Genomic DNA, 26,218 nt, shown 5'->3' with positions numbered 1-26,218 from the left:
ACTTCATACTTATTTAATTATGGAGTTTAATGCTTCCAGTCCTTTCGAGGCCATTACAGGTAATGATGTTTTTTTAGATGGTTCGTTACCCTTTACTGTTACCGCAACAACGGTAAGGCAGGGAACCCCTCCTAATAGTAGTCAACTAACCGACGTTTTTACTTCGGTGACTACTAAGACCGGTAAACAGACCCTCAATGCAGGTTATGTCGGTTATCATGGAGGTGTCCCTACCATTGCCACTGTTACGCACACATTTTCTAGGCCAGTTGACACCACTGGGTCTATTTCATCCTACCGCGGTATTTCTATGGGTCTAAACTTACCTGGGTCTAGAGCACCAGCGTCATACTGTGGCTTCACTTTACTTGCTTCGGCTAGTAATGTCATGTCTTGGTCTAGACCTCCTTGGTCTCAGGGTTATCCTTATTCAGGCTTTCCTGGTCAGGGTTTTCCTGGTCAAGGGTTTCCTGGTCAAGGGTTTCCTAATCAGGTTTTTCCTAGTCAGGTTCCTGGTCAGCCTTTCCCAGGTTTCTGGCCTTATTGTGGACCAATTATCACACCAGTTATTGTTCCTCAGAGTACTACATCTAATCTGTCAGTTCCTGCTCCTCCTTTAGCAGTGTCATCTAGTAGTTGTAGTAGTGTATCTGTACCTGCTGCTCTGCCTACCTCTTCTGTTAGGCATCAGTTTAATCAGGTTACTGACTCTGGCCCCTCTTTAGATGGGTTCAAGAGTATTCTGGACGACATTCGTCAGTCTATTTCTTCTGAATTGACACCTTTCTCCAACCGCCTGGGTACGCTAGAGAACATTGCCAATAAGTCAAATTCTCCAGTGATTTCACTCCTTCCAGATCATAATATTGGAAGTGATCCGGAGGACAGTGATGAGGAAGAATGCTTTTCGTTGGCCCCAGGCAGTCAGGAAGAAGGTTTTACTTCTGATGAAGAAGGTGATAATCCAGTTCAGGTCTCTCAGAATGTTTCTCAACCTTCTGTTCCTGTGTCTATCTCTTCTTCTGTAATTAGTCGTTCTTCTACCAATTCCAGTAAGGATCCTGAGGCTGAAGATACTCCTTCTACTTTGAAGGATCTTAGAGATTCGGTTTATACCATTATGAGAGACGTCAACAAGGTACCATTTCAGTCTCCTCCCAGACCCAAAAGACTTACCTCTACTTTCGAGGCTTCATCATGTGGTCTGTCTATAGACAACGCTAAGTCACATACTAGTTTTCCACAATCCAACCATATGTCTACTTCTCTGCAGATCATCAATGATGGGATTGTGGCTAATGAGTCCCAATTTTCCCAAGTGAGTGGTTTTGGGCTTGCCTCATTTACTGAGCAGTTCTGTTCTAAAGATTATGATATCTTTGATTCTACCTTGGGTAAATTGGTACCTAAATGTGACAAGGCTTTTTCATCTTCGATTGCTTCTAAACCTGCCGATGGACTGCGTCTTTCTAAGTCTGTTTGGTCCAAAACAGAGAACCTTCTGTTTTAGGCACTGCTGAACACTTTTTAACTGCAGTTGCTCCAGTACTTAAAGACTCTTCTCTTCCACCAGAGGTCAAGCCTTTTCTATTACAGATGGACAAGGCTTTGGGTGCCTCTCAGTTGTTGATTATGGGTTCTATAGCCAACTGCACTTTATCCAAAAGAGCAGAAATTTTGGATAAAGCAAAGGTTTCGGATAATCTTAAGGATGCTTTAATTAATTCTCCTTTAGATGATAAGATTTTCGGGTTGCCACTTAATGAGGTACAGAAGCATCTCAATCAAACCCCAGCTCCAGTGAAGGTGAATGTTTCTCTTTCTGGAAATAATTCTAAACGAGGTAGTTATTCTTCCGCTGGAGGCTCATCTTATAATTCTCAAGAGAAGAGGAGGAAAATTACTAATGATGGAGGTAATAAACCTAAGAAGTCTTCAATCCCTAGGTCTAAACCTAACAGTTTTAAGAGAGGTGGCAAGAGGGCCAATCCCTCTTCCTAGGAAGTTGCCCCCTCGTACGTTACTGTCAGAACACAATCCAGAGATGTACTACAAAACTCCTCTTTCTCAATTGCCAGTAGGGAGGAGGTTAACTCATTTTCTAAAAAAATGGACAAGTATTACCTTAGATTGTTGGGATTTGTCAGTAATTCGAGGGGGATTGACTCTTCAATTCAAAGAACAACCTCCTCTTTCTTCTGTTCCTATCCCACTGTCCAATACTCAAGATCCACAGAAGTTTCTTCTTCTGTCAACAGAAGTAGAGACTCTTTTGACAAAGAGGGCAGTGGAGGAAGTCCCTGTATCTTCAATAGATCCAGGTTTCTATTCTCGTCTCTTCCTTGTTTCAAAGAAGACAGGAGGAATGAGACCAGTCATCGATTTGTCTATCCTCAATTCTTACATGATTATTCCCCATTTCAAAATGGAGACCAATCGTTCAATCAGAGCTTCTATACTTCCAGGTATGTGGACAACATCCCTGGATCTGACGAATGCTTATTTTCATGTTCCAGTTTGCCATTCATACCGCAAATTCCTTCGGTTTGTTTGGAACAAAAGGGTTTACCAGTTCAGAGCTCTCCCTTTTGGTCTGTCAACTGCACCACTAGCCTTAGCCTTTACCAAACTCATGCAGGTAGCCATAGCTCACCTTCATTCACAGGCTATTCAGATTCATTCTTACCTGATCGACTGACTGATCAAGGAACTTTCTCCCGAGAAACTCTATCTCAATACCGATGTAGTCATCAGATTGCTTCTCTCTCTGGGGTTTCTCATCTCTTGGAAAAAGTCAGACCTCATTCCGTTTCAGGACTTTATTTTCCTAGGCGAACATTACCTTACTCATCAGTGCATAGTTCGACCTCCTCAGGAAAAGTTTCAGAATCTTTGTTCAAAAAATTCATCTGTTTCTATCTCAAAAAACAGTTACTGCTCGCCAGTTTTCACAACTGCTAGGTCTCTTGAATTCACTAGCGGATGTTGTTCCACTTGGTCGCCTTCACATTCGACCTCTTCAATTTTATCTACATCAACATTGGCTCCCAGCTACACAGGATTGGGAATTTCCAGTTCCAATCATTCATCAGGAACTGTATCCTCATTTGGTTTGGTGGACTTCTCAAGCAAACGTTTTGAGAAGCCAACTTCTGTCCTCTCTGGTTCCAAATCAAACTCTGTTCACAGATGCCTCCAACCTCGGTTGGGGAGCTTATCTGGAAGGTCTTTCAGTTTCAGGAGTGTGGACTCCAGATCTTTTGAAGGAACACATCAACATACTAGAAATGAAGGCAGTTCTTCTTGCACTGTCTCATTTTCAGTCCCTCCTGCAGAACAAATCTCTGGTTCTAGCATCGGATAACACCACTGTGGTGGCTTATTTGCGAAACCAAGGGGGAACTCATTGTTACGAGCTGTTCCTTTTAGCAAGAGAAATCCTCCTTCTTTGCAATCACCTTCATCTACAGATTGTAGTTTGTCATTTCCCAGGGAAACTCAATGTGTTAGCAGATGCTCTGTCCAGGACACTTACCCCAGTCAATACAGAGTGGGAACTTCTCCAATCAGTATTTCAGGCAATAACACTTCAATGGGGGTCTCCTCATGTAGACCTGTTTGCAACAAGCCTCAATTACAAAGTTCAAGTGTTCATGTCTCCTGTACCAGATCTGAAAGCTTACGCAGTAGACTGCATGAGTGTTCCTTGGGACGTAATGTTCGCTTACGCCTTCCCTCCGTTCAGATTTCTGTCAGAAGTTCTTCGGAAGGTCTCAGCAGAGCAAGGGTTGATCATTCTTATTGCTCCAGCTTGGCCCAAACAAGCCTGGTTTCCAGATCTTCTTCATCTGTCTTGTGCTTGTCCACTGGTTTTACCAGTACGACACAACCTTCTGTCCCAGTTCAAGGGCAAGATTCTTCATCCCAATCCAGAGAAGCTACATCTGTTGGTGTGGCTTTTCTCAGGGATCAAGGAGAGAGGTTTTTCTGAATGCGCAGCCAGACATCTCTACCGAGCAATTAGAGATTCAACTAACATCGTCTATGATGCCAAGTGGACTATCTTCAGTAGTTGGTGTAGTTAGAAGGAAATTGATCCTTTCCAAATTTCTGAACAGCAACTAGCAGACTTTCTGATCCACCTTTTTGAAGAGAAAGGATTATCTCCCTCTACTATTAAAGGCTATAGATCAGCTATTTCTAGGACGATTCAACTGTCTGGAGGTCCAGACTTTGGTAATAATGAATTCATTTCTCTTTTAGTTAAGAATTTCACTCTTGAACGCCCTAGACAGAGAGTTTTAATCCCGTCTTGGAATTTGAGTGTAGTTTTATCAGCTTTAAAAACCCATCCTTTTGAACCTGCTGAAAAGGTTGAAATCAAGTTTCTATCGTATAAGTGTTGTTTTCTTCTTACCTTGGCCTTTGGAAGAAGAAGAAGTGAGTTCATGCGTTTTCCACTGCTGATTACTGCCTTCGTTTTAATAGGGATAAGTCATCTGTTACTCTATTAACGGATCCAGCTTTTTTAGCCAAAAATCAAATTCCGGGCAGAGGTTCAGAACCGATAGTGATTCCAGCCCTTCCTGATGATTCAAGTTCTAAAGTACTCTGTCCTATCCGAGTCTTACTTTTATATCTTCAGAGAAAACGGAGTCTCCGCACCTCCTCAAATTCTAGGTTATTTATTCCTATTAACAAAGGAAAACAAGATTTGTCTGCTAAAACCATTTCAACTTGCATCTGTAAAACTATTCAATTAGCTTACAATTCTTCTAATGAAGAACTTCTGAATAGTATGCATGTTAAAGCCCATGATGTTAGAGCTATTTCTACCTCCTGGGCCCTTTTTCATAACGCTTCTTTAGAGGAAGTCTTATCTGCAGGTTTCTGGAGAACTGAAAATTCTTTCATTTCTCACTATCTGCAGTCTTTATCTACTCAAGCTCAGAGTTTGTACTCCTTAGGACCTTTAGTTTCCGCACAAAGAGTTGTTTTTCCTCCTGCATCTTCTGGTTCAGGGGATTCAGCTTTGCGTTAGTTTCTATATTTTACTCAGAATTTATGCAGGTAACGTATTTATTGACACAAAATTGTACATTTTTAAAGTAAACTGAGATTTTATTAAATAAATACTTACCATCATAAATTAAAGGTCCCTCCCAACCTCCCCTTCATCCCCTGTTTTTTTTCCTAGGGGGGCTTGCTTACTTTAGGAAATTAAATGGATGATATAAAGGCATGGTTATACGGGCACTGCTTGGTCAACCCTCTTCTCATTGGATGATATTTTTATTTGGGGTTTTCCGCCTGTCAGACTTGCGCAGATGGATGTACTCAGAATTTATGATGGTAAGTATTTATTTAATAAAATCTCATTTTACTTTAAAAATGTACAATTTTATATGCTGGAAATTTACAGCTATCAGTAGGTCCAAGTCTGTCAGTTTTTCTGGCAGATCTGCTTAACTTGTAAAATTTAAATGGAATATGTGCAGATTTCTGTAAAATAATTCTTCAGTCCTGCTTGATTTTTTAGGGGGAGGGATCTAACACTTGAATTATAGCTGTAGTAAACATAAACTAATTGTGTTCAAAATCAGATAGACTTAACCATGTTCATGATGTTAACTAGTGTATATCAGATACTTTGACAGAGTGGTTACTAGTGATAGTTATCATTACATTTTCTATGCAGCAAGGTTTTCGTAGTAGAAAGTAGATTTTTAGAAGTACCAAAATTTGTACTATTGATGACCTGTATTTCCCGTTTTTGACACAAGGTTTCGCATGGAACTCAACTTCTAAGATATCTATGATGATGTGTCAGTAGTGCAAGGCTTCCAAAACGGTCATATATTCCAGACATCCGGCTGGGCAAAGCATGAAACAGTCATCTACTTTTTAGTTTTCAAGGCTTTCTTAAGAGACGGTCATTTTAACATAATTCACGATCTTTTTGACCCAACCTTTTGCCTTTAACAGCCACACATTTCCGGTCATAAAAGTGACATGATCATTAAGTACTATCAAAACAACCCCTATTTTAATACCTTCTCATTTTAATCAAGGCTAATTAGTTGTCGAACAGCTGAAATTTACCTGTTCAGGTGACAGGTAAACTATTTTGAACCGGACATTGATCGGTATATTCAAAGTTATTTTCTTACATTTCAGTGGTTTGCATCTAATTAATTTAGTCAAAAAGATTTAAATTATCAGAAATACGTTTACAAATATGATTTGATGAAAAAATTAAAAAGGTGAAAATGAAAAATCTACATAACCACGTTGTTTGAACCAGAGACATGTCTCTGTTTGAACTAGTAAACGTGTGTGCAGGTGTGAAATTTAATTATGCATCCTAATTTCTTCAAAAAATGCTTAAATTGTCATTGATACCTTTATCTCACTTTTATTTTGAATATTTTCTTGAAGAAATAACGTAGAAAGAGCTTCTTAAACTCATTCATGCTTTGCAAACGTACACGGAATTTACGTATCCGTCTCTGGTCCATGTTTTACCATTGTCAAGATAACATCCAGTATTGGATTTAAAAACGAAAGTAAAGTTTTTGACAACGTTATTTTGCACAAATAAAGAGTCTAAGGCAGATATATGTACGCTGATGTTGCACACTTCGAATGATGCACTGCCAATTTAACAGTTTCATCAGAATTTCGAATTTGAATCAAAGAAAGTTTAATATCGTTTTTTTTTTTAATGTCAATCATTGGGATGGCCAACTCGGCAACTGATTACCATAATTGCCTTTTGTTTATTTAGTCTTAAGGGATTAAAATCGGGATAATATATAAAATGTCCGGCTGGCTAAAAATAATTTTGGAAGCCCTGCAGTAGTGTTTCAATATTTTGCCAATTTAATACAGTTATCTTGTATAATGAAATACTGTTTGACAATATTTTGATGTTTATTACCTTCTTGCATACTGAAGTGACTTTGTTTAGGTTTGCATTAAGATCTATTGTAGGATATAAATGAACTACGGTGTCTTGAATTAGCGCAATGTTATTCAGCAATATTTAGGTCAATGTAACCTATATTTTTGTAGTTTTGACACATTGTACAGACACATCCTCCTATTGAATTCTATGGCCATATTGAATATTCTATAAACATTTGTACAGAATGTTATATTGAAATGGTATTTGTAATGTTACTTTAACAGTAATTTTTTTAATTTTGTACTATTTTACCATTTCAGGAATCCCTATTTAATGTTATCGGGAAACCAATAATAGAATGTTGTGTAAGTGGATACAATGGAACTATATTTGCTTAGTAAGTATTGTAAATACAGATTCAAATGGGATTTTTTTCCAGTTGATTGATTTATCATAATAAAAATAAGAAGATGTGATATGATTGGTGATATGATTGCCAATGAGACTTCTCTCCAATTGTTTGCTAAACATCCTGTGGCATGTTTTAAGGATATAAAGATGAACATTGAATAGCTTAAAAGAATATTTTGTTCTTCTTGTTTTCTTCAGTAATGACAATATGAAAAGGAACTGCATTACAATACACACATGGTAATTCAGTAAAGAAAACATTCTTGGTGGTGATTTTTCAGTCTTGGCATTGTATGCCTCTGATTTTTGGTAAATCACTCTGATTTCTCTTTGTATGTTCCATACTTACAGTCATGGGTACTACTTGTACAAGTTATTTTTATTTACTTGAAGAAGTAAATAATGATATACTTACATGTATATAAGTAAATTTGTTATATTCATATTTTCTTATAAAGTTTGAATAATCACCCCTTTATTTTCTCAAAAAATTTACTTGTATAAGTAATTTTTTTTTACAATCCCTAAAATTGTCAAGTTTTGGGATGTAAAAACATGCCTTAAACAATTTTTCTCTGGTTAGCTCATAATTTTTTGTTAGAGTTCAATGCTTCATCTCATTAATTCAACATAGAAACTAATTGCGCAAAGATCTTTAGTAATTGCGCAAGGCCTTCAAAAATTGCCCCTTGGAGGCATATAAATGAGCAGTATTTTGAAGATAACAGACAAATGAGATATTCATTGTCCATTAAATTACACTTCAATAATTAGTAAAGACATTTGCAAAGGACAGACAATTCAAAATTCTATTAGAGCAAAGAAGTCCTGAGAAATTCAAGAAAAGAAGATAGACATCAAAGTATGACTTTTTTACTAGTATAAGTAAAAAAAAATATGAATGTCTAAGGGACATAAATAAGCCATTAAAATAATTTACCTATACAACTAAATAAAATACACTTGTATCTTACAATTTTACTTATATAAGTATATTAATATTTACTTCTTCAAGTAAATAAAAATGACTTGTACAAATAGTAACCCTGACTGACTTATAGGTATTAAATCACAGGGGTCATTAGACTAAAAAAGAAATGCAGGGTTTGACACTAACTAAATGTATGTACTAGCCTGCAGGGCTAATGAAATTATTATTCTACTAGTCCTCTTGTCAATTCACTAGTCCTCCAAGTGCCAAAGGCACTTGGACGGTCGTGCCACTGGCACGACCCTAACTAGGAGGGTTTGGGGGCATGCCCCACCCAGAAAATTTTGATACAAATGAAGCTAAATCCGGTGTTCTGGAGCATTTCCAGAGGGTTTTTAACACGTTTTATTACATGAAATTTCACTGGTTTGCTAATAACAAATACCAAAAAAAAACAAAAATTCATATTTTAATCATCTATATTAAGAATGTGTTCGAATTATTTTGAAGACCCCTTTCGATCATTACTTCATCATCATCCTCATTTTACTTATCATTATTACTAGTGTCTTTAATGAAGATGGATAAGTTAGGGATTTAAAAATACACCCACAAAAGAGGAAAGGTTTGCCCTTGTTGTTTTTGTCATAATTCTTCATGGACTCCTTCTTTTCCCTTGACTTGTTGTTTCAGCTTTTTTTTTTTTTTGCAGGAAAAGATTTATTCCTAAAAATCTGTATAGTTTTACCAGAGACCAAGGAATTGTATAGTATACAAATCCTTGCAGAGACCTATTATTTTGTTTTTATGACAATAATTCAATGATATTGTTTGCGTCAAATTACATTCGAAATACAGCTTTTTCCCCTAGAGAAAATTCCTAATTACTAAAAAAATGGCTTAGAATTCCTCCCAATAAGTTGTACATTTTTCCCAAACAGTGATGGTATCGGTAGGTAATGTATGTAAATTTCGTATTCATGTTATTATTTTGATAGTATGAAAGCACTTTTGAGATCCAGGTTTCTGATTAGAATCATCATGGTGTTTGTAACACACGTGGTTTTCAATGTATTAAGTACCATCATTGTTTCTGTTTCTTTCCCCTCCCCAAAAAGTACCTTTCATGTTAAAAAATGTCTGACAATCAAAATATACGTGAATAAACTGTACAATAAAGACAGCAAAGGTCAGCAAAAAATCTGGGATTTGTTGACAATTAAAATTTTGTGAAACTCCTAGTTTTAAACAATATTTTGACTAGCCTGTCGGACTACTGTGATGAAAACTTTACTAGCCCTCCCTAATTTTTACTAGCCTCAGGCTGGCGGGCTAGCGTTAGTGTCGAACCCTGAAATGTGTGTTTATTGTAACCTTCTGGGAAAAAAATATGATTAGTCGGTCAGAAAACTTTTTTTTACTGTCAAACCCAGAAATTGCCATATCAGGTTCCGGATTCAGATTCAGTATTGCATTTACCTTTATTTCTAGTAACGCTGCCATTTCTCAAATTTCATATTTCATCTTAGATATCCAATCGCAATTTGAAAAAAATAGTAATGTAAATCTGAACTTTGAGGTATTATATGCTATTTATTAATTTATTGAACATGCTGAATTATGATCTAACTATTTTGAAATGATAACAATTTTCTTTTATAGTGGTCAAACTGGATCAGGAAAAACACATACAATGTTAGGTATGTATACTTTTTTGATAAAATGTGCTCTGATAAACAAGCGAGAAATTTATAGAGAATGATGTCTGCATTCTCAAGATAAAGATACCAGAGTTTTCTTACAGATTCAGAATAGGAGGCTCAATTGACAACACACGTCTTATTTCAATCAACAGGTTTGATGATTTCAACCTTTTTAGTTATAGCAGAAAGATAAATAATCAGTCACCACCTGGTTCATGACATCTTTACATTTTGTGTCTACCAGGTCTGGCAATCTGGACCATGTTTTTTTGGTTGTTTGTCATGGTTTTTGTAGAATAGAGAATGGAAACGGGAAATGTGTCAAAGAGACAACAATCTATGTGTGTGTCTATGTGTCAAAGAGACAACAGTCTATCCGTGTGTCTATGTGTCAAAGAGACAACAGTCTATCTGTGTGTCTATGTGTCAAAGAGACAACAATCTATCTGTGTGTCTGTGTGTCAAAGAGACAACAATCTATCTGTGTGTCTGTTTGTCAAAGAGACAACAATCTATGTGTGTGTCTATGTGTCAAAGAAACAACAGTCTATCCGTGTGTCTATGTGTCAAAGAGACAACAGTCTATCCGTGTGTCTATGTGTCAAAGAGACAACAATCTATCTGTGTGTCTATGTGTCAAAGAGACAACAATCTATCTGTGTGTCTATGTGTCAAAGAGACAACAATCTATCTGTGTGTCTGTGTGTCAAAGAGACAACAATCTATGTGTGTGTCTATGTGTCAAAGAGACAACAGTCTATCTGTGTGTCTATGTGTCAAAGAGACAACAGTCTATCTGTGTGTCTGTTTTCAATGAGGAGTCAGGTCTTGGTGGTAAGTGTGGTTTGTTGTACTGTTCAATATTTTTGTAATTGATTCCTAGTACTGTGGATTCATTAATATTTGTGGGATACCAATTTTCTTGGATTTCATAAACCACAAATTAAGATGTTAAATTTAGTGCCAATATCTATAGGCTTGTATGCTGACATTTTTATAGCAAAACCATGAAATCAAATATCCATGAAAATACAAATATTACTCAATCCACAAAATTGATACCCACAAAAATAAATGAATCCACAGTATTCGTTTATTTATTATTTTGATACAAATAAAAAAAATGGTTGCAAAGGCTTCAATCAACTCATAAAAGAACATTTTACATGAGCATGTTTTAACTTGAAGCTGTTACACTGGCAAGTGTATTACATAATCATGTCTTCCATGTTTTTCAACTTTTGCAGGTCCTTGTGAAGATGCAGATAACTTCCAGCATGAATTAAGAGGAATAATTCCAAGGAGTTTTGAAAATCTATTTAACAACGTAGCTAGTGAACAGGAAATGGTAATGACCAATGCTAATAAAAGTTTCTCATTCAAAGGAACATTACTCCAACTATCTGTTATCATGCTCAGCCACAGGCCTGCTAGCCAAGTCTTGTAAAATTATACCAGGCTTGTAAAAATTTCTACTACAGGCCAAAACTTGACCGTTAGACCTGTGGCTATAGAATTTAATTGGGAAGATTATTCTATTATTGAATATATTGCTTTTGAAAACAATCATTTTTTGATCTGTGAACGAAAACATTTTCTTTCGAAATTTTTTTAAGGGATTTAAAAAAGAACAATCCTGTAATGTCAGGCGAACTTGACTTTAATGTAGCATCACATCACTTTTTCAGAAAGTATTTCCTTATGTTAGGTCTTTTGTTGCAGAGTATTTATAATAGACAGTTTACATATACATTGATTTTTTAAAGGCAGTGCTTTAATGCCTTTCTAGTTGCCGGGTTAATCCTTCCTTCCGCGATATCCAACTTATCTACGTGGGGGGTCATTAGACTCCAAGTAGATCCGGAAATGTTGAATTCTCTCCTCTTCTTATTGCGATATAAAATGTTTTTTGTTTCATTTCATTTACATTGGGAAATAGAGAAACGATCATTGTATTTTGTTAGTTTTAAAAACTTTTGATATATTAGTATTTTGCATTATAAGCAGTCAACCGATTGACAAACTAGAATTATTTGAATTCCGTGTGGAAAGAGCTCGGGTTAATTTCGAGTGTTATCTGCAATCTAGATGTTTATAAATCATTTCAGTCGTTGATATAATAATTAAAGGTCGACTGAACATGAATTATATTATACAATTTAAAGCGCATTTCTGTTTATGCACGTGAACCCGTCTAACGTTATTTTCGCAGTTATATAAAGTAGCAAATTATCGTTCCTGAATAGGTGGCGCCGTGGTAGCGGATCCTGTTCCTCTTCTTCCGGTTTCTGCACTGTGCAACTATTTCAGTTATATTTTTAATTAACGATGCCAAATACTTGTTGTTGTGTACCTGGATGTCATTTAAGAGGAGGACATGCATTTCCAAATGACTTAAAAAGAAGGAAAAGTTGGATCAACGCAGATTGGACGAGAACACGATGATATCGTGGAGTCCATCTCAATCAACTGTTGTTTGCAAGGCACGTTTTACTGAAAAAGACTACGTGCAGGAAACTATTCATGGTAAAACTCTATTTTCTTTGTGAAATATATAGTTATATATGTAATCGCCATGCGAATAAACCAAAGTCTGTTTACAACCGCAATTATCGTTTTAGAATAAAAGGGGGTGGGTAATTCAAGACGTCATAATTTTTTGGATTACGATTCAATGTGATCTGTTTGAGATTTTTTGGTGATTGCTACAATTATAATGATTTCTTACAAGAGGTATATCATACTGAGAATTATTTTAGCAGTAATTATGCTAATGTAGTAATGACAGGAATGCATAAGCTATGCCTCATAGACTTTCTTGAAAAATATCAATGACAATGTTAACAGGAACAAAACAATGACATGCTCTCATCTATATTATAGTTATTTAGGTACAAACAATGTACGTTTGTTGCATAAGTCTCTCATTGTTTGTCCTTTGGATTTACATAACATACATCGAATCAGGCAAACATAGTTTTATCCAGATTGTAATGAATAAATCTAGTTTATATTTCGCCAGGTAGTACAAAGTATACATTGCTAATGGAAGTTCATTTAATTATAAAAAAACTAATGTTTTATAACCTTTTTCAGGGCGTAAACCCACCATACAGAGACTTAAGTCTACTGCAATTCCCAGCCTATTTTCCTGGACCAGGCAAGAGACTGAATCGTCCGCAAACTCAAACACCATCAATGCCTATATTTTCAGCAGAGAATTTTGAAATGAAGACACGTGACACAGCCATGCATTTTTATACCGGTTTAGAGTTGTATACTAAATTTTTATTTGTTTTGACCACACTTGGTCCAGCAGCACATTGTTTGAGATACATATATTTTCAAATTGATAGGGTGTCAGTTGAAAATCAGTTTTTTTATGACTTTGATGAAATTGAGGCATCATACAACCAACTTTGAACTGTCTAGATTCTAGATTGAATCTAGTGTTAAGAATATTGTGTATACATGGATTGTTTTTATGTCTAAACAGTGGTGTGAGGCTAACACTTGGCCATCTAGTGGTTTAGTCAGGTATTTTTCACCATCCAACTTCAAATTAAAGTTTCCTACGACTTGGATTATTATTGACAGCACAGATTATCCCGTGATAAAACCTAAAGCTCCTAGAGCTCAGGCAACCTTTTCATCAAATAAAAACAGAAACACTGAAAATTCTTGAATGTTCGACACCTGGTGGTTTAGTCAACTATGTCTCTATGTCACATAGAGCGAATTATTGGACTTGGCAAAACATACAAAATTCTAATAAATCCTATGAATGGAACTGAAACAAAACTTTCATCTGAAATAACATTTAGTTGTTTTATGTTGTGTAATTTTAGAACTTGTATTGTGCCAAAGGATGCATAAATAAAAGTGACGCAATGAATTTTGTTCTGATATATATATATTTACAATTACATGCACATGTAAATTGTAATGCATATAAAAATAAGGAGATGTGGTATGATATTCAGTGAGTTTATCAAACTAAAGTGCATAAGAAATGGGTTTAAGCAGTTACAGGTGTTACTGTCACTGTACAATTTTCAACAATGAGAAAAACTCGTAACGTGTAAAAAATTTCAGATATCTTACAACTAAGTTTTGTTGTCTCACCTTGACTTTGGTGAATTTTTTATATCTGTTTATGTAAATATAAAAAAGAAGATGTGGTATGATTGCCAATGAGACAACTCTCCACACATGCACAAGAGACCAAATGACACAGAAATTAACAGCTATAGGTCACAGTACGGCCTTCAACAATGAGCAAAGCCCATACCGCACAGTCAGCTATAAAAGGCCCAGAAATGACAATGTAAAACAATTCAAACAAGAAAACTAACGGCCTATTTTATGTAAAAAAATGAACAAATATAACAAATATGCAACACATAAACAAACGACAACCACTGAATTACACTTTTATAGGCTGCTGACTTGGGACAGGCACATACATGTACATACAGAATGTGGCGGGCTTAAACATGTTAGCGGGATCCCAACCCTCCCCCTAACCTGGGACAGTGGTGTAACAGTACAATATAAGAAAGAACTATAAAAATCAGTTGAAAGAGGCTAAACTCATCAGATGGATAAATACAAATACAAGTGGACGTGGTCAGGTAGTTGTACATCCAAACAACAAAAAGACACTAAGTACAAATCTGAGAGTACTCGCAGTTACTGACAGCTAGTTCAAAGCCACTAACAACTGATAAAAAAATCTTGCATCTAAGACTAAATTATCAATCCGTAAGCTCCCTTTAGAATTTTATAAATTTTAGATTTTACATTTCTGAGTTATGGGGTTTTATTCATTAAAAAAGGGGGGATTTTCCAGTTTTTGGACAACAACTCAAAAATGCTTTGAGCAGTTCACATGAAACTTTGGTGAATTATTTATAGCTATTGATGTAATCTCCCTATTGATTTTCATAAATTTCAAATATGACATTGAGAAGAAATTGAACTTTATTTGTTTATAGTCTGGCAACAGATTTATTAAGTATTGCACAACAGCACAGTGTATTGCACAACAGCAAGAAATCTTTAATTGAATATAAATTCAATTCATATAACCGATTTCAAGTTCATTGACTACATTTATTCAGAAACTATAATATGTCAAATATTTAATTACAATCCAAATTCAGACCTGTATCAAGCTTGAATATTGTGTCCATTTTTGCCCCAGCTGTTCAGGGTAGTACCTCTGCGGGTGTATCCAGCTGCGCTCAGCGAATCAGTTTATTTCTTAATTAAGAACTCCTTTTTATACGACCGCAACAAAATTTTTGTGGTCGTATATTGGTATGACGTTGGCGTCGTCGTCGTCCGAAGACACATTAGTTTTCGCACTCTAACTTTAGTTTTAGTGAATGGATCTCAATGAAATTTTAAAATAAGGTTCAATACCACAAAGGGAAAGTGGGGATTGATTTTGGGGGTTATGGTACCAACAGTTAAGGAATTAGGGGCCAAAAAGGGGCCAAAACAAGCATATTTGTAACTTCCAGACATAACTTGTGTGTAAGTGTATGGATCTCTCTGACATTGTACCACAAGGTTCCATATCACAAAGGGAATGCTGGGATTGATTTTTGGGGGTAATTGCCTCCAAATTTTAGGAATTAGGGGCCAAAAAGGGGCAAAAAACAAGCATTTTTCTAGTTTCATGACAATAACTTGTGTGCAAGTCTATGGATCTCTCTGACATTGTATCACAAGGTTCCATACCACAAAGGGAATGCTGGGATTGAATTTGGGGGTAATTGCCTCCAAATTTTAGGAATTAGGGGCCAAAAAGGGGCAAAAAACAAGCATTTTTCTAGTTTCATGGCAATAACTTGTGTGTAAGTGTATGGATCTTTATGAAATTGTACTACAAGGTTCCATATCACAAAGGGAAAGCTGAAATTGAGTTTGGGGGTAATTGCCCAAAAAGTTTAGGAATAAGGGGCCAAAAATAAGCATTTTTCTAGTTTCCAGACAATAACTTGTGTTCAAGTGTATGGATCTCTCTGAAATTGTACTGCAAGGTACCATACCACAAAGGGAATGCTGGGATTGATTTTGGGGGTAATTGCCTCCAAATTTTAGGAATTAGGGGCCAAAAAGGGGAAAAAAACAAGCATTTTTCTAGTTTCATGACAATAACTTTTGGTAAGTCTATGGATCTCTCTGACATTGTATCACATGGTTCCATATCACAAAGGGAATGCTGGGATTGATTTTGGGGGTAATTCCCTCCAAATTTTAGGAATTAGGGGCCAAAAAGGGGCAAAAAACAAGCATTTTTCTAGTTTTATGGCAATAACTTGTGTGTAAGTGTATGGATCTTTATGAAATTGTACTACAAGGTTCCATATCACAAAGGGAAAGCTGGGTTTGAGTTTGGGGGTAATTGCCCTAAACGGTTAGGAATTTGGGACCAAAAAGGGGCCAAAAAACAAGCATTTTTCTAGTTTCCAGACAATAACATGTGTTCAAGTGTATGGATCTTTATGAAATTGTACTGCAAGGTACCATACCACAAAGGGAAGGCTGGGATTGAGTTTTGGGGTGATGAATCATAAGGGGGTTCAAAAAATTTGGGGGGGATTCTTTTTCCTTTTTTTTTCTTTAAAATTTTCCATTTTAAATTGGTTATTTCTGATTTATATATAAAAGCAAATAATAATGATATGGTTTGAATAGGTAAATTAAATTTTTTTAAGTATCTTAGACCACTTTCATTCTGTGTCAGAAACCTATGCTGTGTCAAATATTTAATTACAATCCAAATTCAGTGCTGAATCAAGCTTGAATGTTGTGTTCTTTACTTGCCCCAACTGTTCAGGGTTCGACCTCTGCGGTCGTATCAAGCTGCGCCCCAGCGGAGCATTTTATTTCATTCATAAATTACTTTATGCTTGGAAATATAATTTTGCTTAGAGTTGAAAGAGTTGACATGTTGCAATGTACATTTACTCTACATAGTTCTATGGTACCAAATCAAAAGTTTATATAAAGAAAGAAGTCAAAGGTTTCCCATCATAGTTTAGTTACATACATTTTTTGTATACCTGAGGTCGTTGAATATAGATCATTATATAAATAAGGAGATGTGTTATGATTGCCAATGAAAAAACTAAGGATTTTCTTATCCAAGGAATAGATTACCTTAGCCGTATTTGGCACAACTTTTTGGAATTTTGGGTCCTCAATGCTCTTCAACTTTGTACTTGTTTGGCTTTGTTACTATTTTGATCTGAACGTCACTGATGAGTCTTATGTAGAAGAAACACACGTCTGGCGTATTAAATTATAATCCTGGTACCTTTGATAACTAATTTGACTATAAACATAGATAAAAAAGGTACAAACTGGACATAATGCACTAGTTCATAAACAAGTGAGAACAATCGCCTTCATACAGTGCTCAGAATATGACATTCATAAAACTTATTCAATATCATGAGAGAACTCTAAATCTTAAATACTGAAAGCCACCTCTGATAAGTACACTGTACTATGCAAGATAATGATATGACTGGACTTAAAATACACACAACCTGTAATTAACTGCCTTTACAGCGCTTTCGTGCTTTGATCTTTTATTGCAGAACAAGGGTAAAGAGTTTTTGTTGAAATGTTCTTTTTTGGAGATCTATCGAGAGGATGTGTTTGATTTATTAGAGCCATCAAATAGAGGACTCCACTTGAGAGAGAACATGAAAAAGGGAGTTTTTGTGGAAGGTTTAGTGGAAAATGCTGTAACCAGTGCTGTAGAGGCTTATCAAGTATGTTTCAATCCTTTATGACGATTTAAACATTTAAGATTTTTGTTTTGTTAATTAAAGAAAGACACACATAAAAAATCCACTGGTTTTTCATGTGAAAAAGGCAGGAGATTTTATAAACTGAAATTTTAAGGGAATGCCAAATAAATAGAAATGCAAATATATGCAGACATTGATTTAGTAATGGTGTATTGTTGAGTATCATTCTCTGATGTCTGCCTTGTATTTGCTTGTGATGTTTGGGTTATTGATTAATATTGAAAATCACTCTGTTGATGCAATTCAACTAGATAATTGATAGTAAAATATCATATACTAAGTTATGAATAAATACTTTGAAAGGCTTTTAGCCAACTTTAATGGTTGTAGTACTGTATATATCTAATATCTCTTAAACACAAAAGTGAACCAACACCTGGTGAATATGTAGTAAGTTAGAGTCCCTGAAGTGGATACTTCGGGTATGCAGGGTCGTTACGATAAAACACATAAAATGTAGAAAGTCTTGTAATAACAACACAGGAGAGAATGCTGCAGAAAATTTATTGAATGATCAACATGTTTCGGTGCCTAGGGCACCGTCATCAGGATACAAATATTACAGATAGGTTAGCTAAGGTACAGAATCGGGTTGTATAAATACAACGTCATAGTAAGGCTACAGTCTTGAAAATGAAAGTTAAAATGAAGTAAACATATAAATAGAGAAAATATATAAATAGATTGTCAATATGAAAATGAAAGTAAAATAAAATTGTTCAAATCAATTGTCTTTGTTAATTATACCTGGTTATTATTTGCTGAAAATGTTGTAAATTGAGTGTACAAATACGTGTCTATCCGATAAATGTTCTGGTAATTCATCTAGACAAATAGTTTTATCGCTGCTACTGGTGGTGAGATCAATAAAAATATCTTCTGTTAAGTCCATAACGTAATTGTATTTGTTGGTTATGTATTTAGGTGTTGATTGAGGTGTATCAGCGCACAAAGTGTCAGATTCGGAGAGATGTTTTTATTGATTTCATGGTGGTCAGTTTTTATTGGTGGAGGAATTGGAGTTCTGGGAGAGAACCACGACCTTTGGCAGGATAACTAACAATCCTAGTCAGTTAAGATTGACGTCGAACTCACCTGCCAAGTGCTGTTATTGAAAGCGACATTATGGTTATTTGTAAAAATAACAAACAAAATCTTTATCTGAAGTTACAGCATATTCTTTTCTATAGAATAATTCTATTTTTAATATTGTCAGGTACTTAATTCTGGATGGATTAACAGAAGAGTAGCTTCAACATCAATGAATAGAGAAAGTTCACGGAGTCATGCAGTATTTACCATAACTATTGAATCAAAGGTTAGTTTGGAAATGAGATAAGATGTGGTTTATACATTTATACTCATACATATATAGGTCTAAAGAAAGATAGCGAAGGAATTGTGCATTGATGCTGATATGCTATAATACATTGCCTACCATGCAATGTCTTCCTGAAGATGAATAGAATTTAAAATCTGAAGTATTTATCACGCTGAGCATTTAAATTTATAAAGAGCAGAACCTATCTTTTTGAGAGGTTGGAGAAATGGCATTCTCTATAGGATATTTAATAAAAGATAGGCGAAAGATACCAAAGGGACATTCAAACTCATAAGTCGAAAACAAACTGACAATGCCATGGCTAAAAAAGAAAAAGACCAACAGACAAACAACAGTATACAAAACACAACATATAAAACTAAAGACTGAGCAACACGAACCCCACCAAAAACTGGGGGGGATAAAAATAGAACTGGAGAAATACATAGAAATATTTTGCCTATTTACAATTGTAGGAAAAGAAAGATGGAGTACAGAGCTTAAGAATGTCTCAGTTAAACCTTGTAGATTTGGCTGGCAGTGAACGACAGAAGGATTCAAATGCTGTTGGTAAAAGACTAAAGGTACTAAATTCAAAATGTAAACAATTTAGAATTCATGAAACCATTACCAATAACACAGCATAAAAATAAGAAGATGTGGTTAGATTGCCAAATGAAATGGATGTAAGCAATTATTGGCAACTGTACTGCCTTCAACAGTGAGAAAAACCCATACCGTATAGTCTGCTGTACAAATCCTCCACATCAAAAATGGTGAATAATTTAAACAAGAAAGCTAATGGCCTAATTTATAACAAAACATTTTACGAAAAACAAATATGACAAACATGAACCAACCACAACCACTGATTCCTGACTTGGGACAGGCACATAAAGAATGTGGCAGGGTTAAACATGTTTGTGAGCACTCAACCCTCTCCTAATCTGGGACAGTTGTGTAATAGCACTATACAAGAACAAACTATAAAAATCAGTAGCAATTGGCTTAATTCAAAAGATCGGTATGAGGCACAAAAACAACTAACATAAAAACAATAGACACAAAGCATCGAAATAAGAGTACTTGCAGCTACTGAAAGCTAGTTCAAAGCCAATAACAACTAATAAATAAATCATGTTCTCCCATGACTGAAGTATCAATCAGTACACATGCATAGGATTTAGTGTAAACATGTCATAAACAGTCTGAGAAATGCATGAACTTGTGCAATGCCAAAATATAAGTAAAATGTATCGACAGAATGTAGGATAATGAGTTCTCATATCTGTACATATATAGCAATGTATATTTAGTTATGTTTTAATTTTTCATAAACAAAATCAATGTGAGAACTAATAAAAACAATATTTAAAGATTTTACTAATATGTTAAATTTATAACCTTTGAAAATAAGTTTATTCAAAATATCAATTAGTTAACATGTATCATTTCTAAATTTACAGGGTTTATAAACAACAGGCATTGAAAAAATATGCATCATAAATGCTAAGTACTCAGAAAAATCAAGCAAAAAGCAACCCTTTCAATTTTTATAAAGTTTGTAACATAAGCATCAAAATTACTAAGGTAAAATAATTTGATACTATTTTTTAGGAAATTTTTGCAAAAGCTGAAATTTTTATAATGTATCATCCATGCCATTTAAATTAATACCTCTTCTTCTCTGACATTTAATCTTGATTTCTTTCTGTCTTTTTAATTGTTAAAATGTGAGATTTTCTCATTGGTTATATATTAATAGTTGATGAAGAATATTGATATTGTTTTTTTATCGCTATCAGGAAGATTATGATTTACATATGGCATGTAATATCTACATCCCTGTGTATGCATATAGTTACAACCAATTCAATTGCTAGTCTTGTTTCACAGTTTGTTATCCTAGGGCTATTTATAGCTTATAATACAGTATGGGTTTTGTTCATTGTCCAAGGGCGTATGGTCATCAGTTGTTGTTTACATCCCTGTCCTTTAGTCTTTAGTGGATCTTTGTTTTATTGGCAATCATACCAAATCTCCTTATTTTGATATTATCTGAAAATGGAACCTCTTAATATGAAACAAATTTTATAAAACAAGTTAGAGCAAACAGCAGATCTGTTCTAATAGAAAAAGCTATAAGGGCGATTCTAGGAAAAAAATGTATTGGAAGGTACATGATATTTTTTAAAATTTTTGTTAAGGAGTAGAAGCAAATACAATTCTGTGTTCAAATGAAAATAAAAATTAAGGGATTCATGATAAAAAAAAATGTTGTCTAACCCACCCACGTACATTTTTTCCTCGAATAGCCCCTCAAAAATAGTAATAAAAATTTTCACATAGTTTTACATTTTCTTTTACAGGAAGCTGGTTCTATAAACAAATCTCTATCCGTATTGGGCAATGTCATCAACTCATTGGTTCACATCAGCCACGGTAAAACAAGGCACATACCATACAGAGATTCTAAGTTAACTTTTCTTTTAAGAGTAAGTATAATTTACATTAATGGTGTACAGGTAACTAAAAAAGTAGTTCTAATTATTGTCTCAAATTATTTGTTGTACTGAAAATGAATTAAAACCTTCTTAAAAGGCACTCAAGCCAAATAAAAGATTAAATTTATTAAAGTCTCACCTGCTATAAAGAGTACTTCAAATAAGTGAAAAACTTGTCATGTCAGGTCACACTCTTGTCCCACTCAAGTAATATTTATGCATTTTGAACCTCAAGTTAAAGGTCACCTTCCTTATAAGGTCAGTTTTCTCTGCCCGGTGTAGTGACCTATATATTTAAAGAAGTTGGTTCACTAAATCATATTTTTGGTCCTAAAAATCTCAAAATGTTTCACTACGAGAATGTTGTGAAAATTTGATGAAAACGTTTGTCAAAATGTCGATTTGTTATAGTTAAAAAAGATTTCAACCAATTGTGTCATAAGTTATGTATTTATGATGTCATAAATGTAGGTGAATTTCGTACAAACCTGATTTTTGGCATAATTTCGCAAAATTGAGAGTTTTCTAAAAAAAATTACAGTGGCGCCACTCTTGTCCACAAATTTTTTTTCTGAAATATTTTTTATATACAATATTTTTTACTTTTCAAGAAAAATTTCAATTGGCGAGGGGTGGTGCCACATATAAATTATGCAATAGGTCGAAAAAGGTAAAAAATTTCTTGAAAAACAGTAAAATGAAATATATTTCTATTTCAGGCAAATATATATATATATATATATGACATATGAAGCAAATGTACAATTTGACAGATTATACTTTCAAACATAATACAATTAGCAATACATACACATTAGATCTACTCAAGCAATAGAAGTTTAAAAAATACACCTTTACAGGGCCGTTTATTGGGGCTACTGGCTACTCCTTTGAATGTTTTGCAAATAACACAAACTTTCAGACATATCAGAGGTAGCAGTGAGAATTGATAATTGTTGATAGCTTCTCTTTAGCCAGTAGACCAGTACATTATATATGCAGCATTAGGCAAACAGATTTATAATTTTATTGACCGTCTCATGAAATAAGAAAGATATTTTAATATAACTCCAGTTCTTGGTTGAAATGTTGAATTGTCATATTGTGTGAACTTGTTTTGAATTAGATCCCAAAAGTTCAATAATCATGTAATTTTTATGTATAAGTTAATGATAGAAATAAGTAGATATAAAAGTTATATTTACTGTCTGAGCTGTCTTTTAGACAGTTTTCAAAGCCTTCTATGCAGTTTTATACTTTCTGTTGTCAACACAAGAAAAATATGCCTAATTCATTGTACACTTGAATATTCATAATATTATTCATATTTATCCTGGATTTATTTGTCAACATTAGCATTGTATTCATCTTTTTTTAACATCTTAAATTGTAGAACTTCATTATTAGCTTTGACATTGTGTGCATCTTGCATTTAATATTCAGCTTGTTTCATTATAGGGTTATGGAATTCTTTCATCTTTCATTTCATAATTACCAGAATCATTCATTATTTAAAAATTCACCAAAATTTCTATCCTTTATCCTTGTCAACTCACTTTACAGAACCTACCTGTTTAAATCGTTGTTAATTTGATCTCATCATAGGTGGATCCAGGGGGAGGGTTCCGGGGGTTGGAACCCCCCTTTTTTTTACGATCAATGCATTTGAATGGGGACATATGGTTGGAAGCCCCCTTTAATCCTGGGTTGGGAACCCCCTTTTGAAAATGGCTGGATCTGCCCTGCTCATCCTGAATATGCATGAACTATTTGCTACTGAACATTAAGCAAACATCAATCAACATAGCTGAGGCAGCTTGTTTATGACAAAGGTATTGAATACTGTAAATTCAGAAATTATTGCGAGGTTTTTATTAATGTGAATAATGCGACTGGGTGAATATCGCAATAATAAGAACTCGCATTCTGTTAACTGAACCAGATATGTATGCAGATTTTTTTTTGAAATCGCAATAATTTAACTCGCATATTTGTCCATCCTTGAAAAATCTCAATAATAAATGCAGGTAATAATTTCTGAATTTACAGTATAACACTGAAATTTCTTTCTTTGAATAGACCTCTAATATTCTCATTTGTATTGGTATTGTTTTTTATTTTCAATTTTTCAGGATTCCCTGGGAGGAAATGCTAAAACACATATCATTGCATGTGTTCATCCAAGTTCAAAGTAAGTACATGAAACTACAATATGATGGAAGCAATGCCTTATGAAGGTCATAATAAGCATAATGCATAATTAAGGTATTGTTTTTGATGATTAGGTTTTGTTTTCATAATTAAAAAAAAGATGCAATTATTGATTTTTAAAAAAGGTAGCAGTTAATAAACAATAAAGAATAAGTCTGTTTATATGTTTATGATAATTTTAAGCAGCTTAAAATTGTAGTCTTTAGTAGTATTTGTTTAACAGTAACACAGTTTTGATATTTAAAATTATGATACCCATGGATAACGTGCATTTATATTAATGTTATTAACAAAAAAACAAGTAGCATATACTGTGAAGCTATCTCACTTTTCTGCAATTTAAAAACCTGTAAAAAGTGTGTATGCATCATTAAAGCATACCTATAAAAGTGTTTGTTTATTTACCTATTTCATGGAGTTTTGTTATTGCATTCAGATGTTTTGGAGAAAGTTTGTCAACTCTACAGTTTGCAGGAAGAGCTAAAATGATCAAAAATAAGGTATGTAGTGAAAAATATGAATGAAAGATATTTAATAAAGACTTTATTTAAAGAGGGTAAAATCAGTTAGTACAATACTAATCTACCGTGATGCCTGCTGAATAACTCAAAATATAATAATATAATATATTCATATACATAAATACAACTTACTATGCAAACAAATGGTGAAAAAAATACAGATTATAAGTGTTATGTTTCATAAACATATTTCCTTAATGATGTACAAGACAAATATATGGATTTTTAGACTATAGATAAATTTCTGTGATAATCATTATTTCGTTGGTTTTACATGTTGTATACGAATCTGATAATTAGCTTTTTTGTTCTAAAGACAAGAAATTATGATACCTTTGTTTGAACTGTTTTATCTTTTCTATATTTTATATATGTATTTTACATACCAGTTACTTGTGAATATGGCATAATCATGATATACAAAATATATGTAGACTGTCAAATTGATAGTAGTATTGAAAAAAATCAATAATAATACCACAGTCCAATACTTTTCTTATATGATGTATTGGCTCATGGATTTAAATCTGTTAATAAGATATAATTGGTCATTAGTATTTCAAGGAACTATCTTCAATCATATAAAGCATTGCCTTTTAACAACACTATATCCTTATAAAATAAAAATGAAAAACTCATTTGATTATACATTTTATGCAAAGTACAGTAGCAATACAAACGTTTAGACAACAATTGGGGACATTCAGAAAAATGTTAGAGAACTTGACCGGAAATTACTATGAATAGGGCATATGATTTGGATGGTTGGCATAACAATTTTGATAAACAAATTGAATAAAATGGAACACAAGAAGGAGTGCACATATGAGAAGTTTTATCAAAGTGAAAAAATCACCATATTATCTTTAAAAAATATACACAATTATGTCCAGATATATGGGTCACTATCAAGAAATAAATAAAGATCCTGATCTTTCTATTTTTGTAAGGCTGTGATCAATGAGGATTCCCAAGGAAATGTGATGGCATTACAAATAGAGATCAGGAAACTAAAAGAGATGTTACAGCAATATACATCAGGGACGATTAAAATGGAACCTTCCATGACAGGTATTTTATTTCGATGAAGTGATTCATTTTGTACAGAACTTTTGTTTTCTGCTTGCATAGAAAGATAACTTTTTGTGTTTTTGGAAGGGGCATTAAGTGTTGCCTTTGTCCATCCGTCCGTCCCTACGTAAGTTTGGAAATTGGTTTCTGTTCTCTAACTTTAGTTTTCCTCAACCAAATGTTATGAAACTTATACACAATGCTTATTACCACGAAACACAGATCAACTTCAATTTTTTTTTTCTGTAAAAGAATATTGCAGTTGGTCATAAACTAGGTTTTCTGATATTTCATATTAATTATTCATATTTTATCAAAGCAGGAATACAGCAGGAATCTGACAACACAAGTTCTGTTAGTGATTCTGAATGGAAAGAAAGATTTATACAAGCAATGTTACTCAGGGAAAACTGTGCTCAGGAAAAAATGGTAAACTAATAATGATAACATTTAAGATATTACAACAATGATTCATTTGATTTGTAATGTCAGAACTCTGACAAAAATTTATGAAGGTCTATTAACACCATAGAAAATTTTATAAAGCCCCCCTCCCCCTCACACACGCACACACACACACTGCATACTGTTAATTTGATTACTTTAGAGGTCTCCAATTTTTTATTGATGGAGGAAAAATTGTATTTTTATGAAACCTGATTTCACTGTTATTGACAAATTCTGCAGACAGGAAATTTAGTTTTTAAAACAAATAGAACAATAAAAGTGTAGCCACAATGTTATCTATTTATGTGAACTTCCTGATGAATTATTTCTTTTTATCTGCGTCACGGAAGGCGGAAGCA

At 34.1% G+C, this 26,218-nt stretch overlaps 1 protein-coding gene across 1 annotated transcript in view; it reads left to right on the top strand.

Moving 5' to 3' along the window:
- Nucleotides 1-26,218, top strand: part of LOC127701134 (kinesin-like protein KIF15) — a 64,744-nt gene that overhangs the window by 5,645 nt on the left and 32,881 nt on the right. The window contains exons 4-14 of the mRNA XM_052204925.1: nucleotides 7,228-7,304; nucleotides 9,912-9,949; nucleotides 11,200-11,300; nucleotides 17,569-17,745; nucleotides 19,001-19,102; nucleotides 19,582-19,689; nucleotides 21,475-21,600; nucleotides 23,742-23,800; nucleotides 24,257-24,320; nucleotides 25,292-25,412; nucleotides 25,735-25,841. Of these exons, the coding sequence (XP_052060885.1) occupies nucleotides 7,228-7,304; nucleotides 9,912-9,949; nucleotides 11,200-11,300; nucleotides 17,569-17,745; nucleotides 19,001-19,102; nucleotides 19,582-19,689; nucleotides 21,475-21,600; nucleotides 23,742-23,800; nucleotides 24,257-24,320; nucleotides 25,292-25,412; nucleotides 25,735-25,841 (1,080 nt within the window). The remainder of the gene's footprint in view (nucleotides 1-7,227; nucleotides 7,305-9,911; nucleotides 9,950-11,199; nucleotides 11,301-17,568; nucleotides 17,746-19,000; nucleotides 19,103-19,581; nucleotides 19,690-21,474; nucleotides 21,601-23,741; nucleotides 23,801-24,256; nucleotides 24,321-25,291; nucleotides 25,413-25,734; nucleotides 25,842-26,218) is intronic.

The sequence above is a fragment of the Mytilus californianus genome, unplaced genomic scaffold (assembly GCF_021869535.1).
Source record: "Mytilus californianus isolate M0D057914Y unplaced genomic scaffold, xbMytCali1.0.p SCAF_5, whole genome shotgun sequence".
Classification (NCBI taxonomy): Eukaryota; Metazoa; Mollusca; class Bivalvia; order Mytilida; family Mytilidae; genus Mytilus; species Mytilus californianus.
This window is presented reverse-complemented; position numbering and strand designations above follow the sequence as displayed.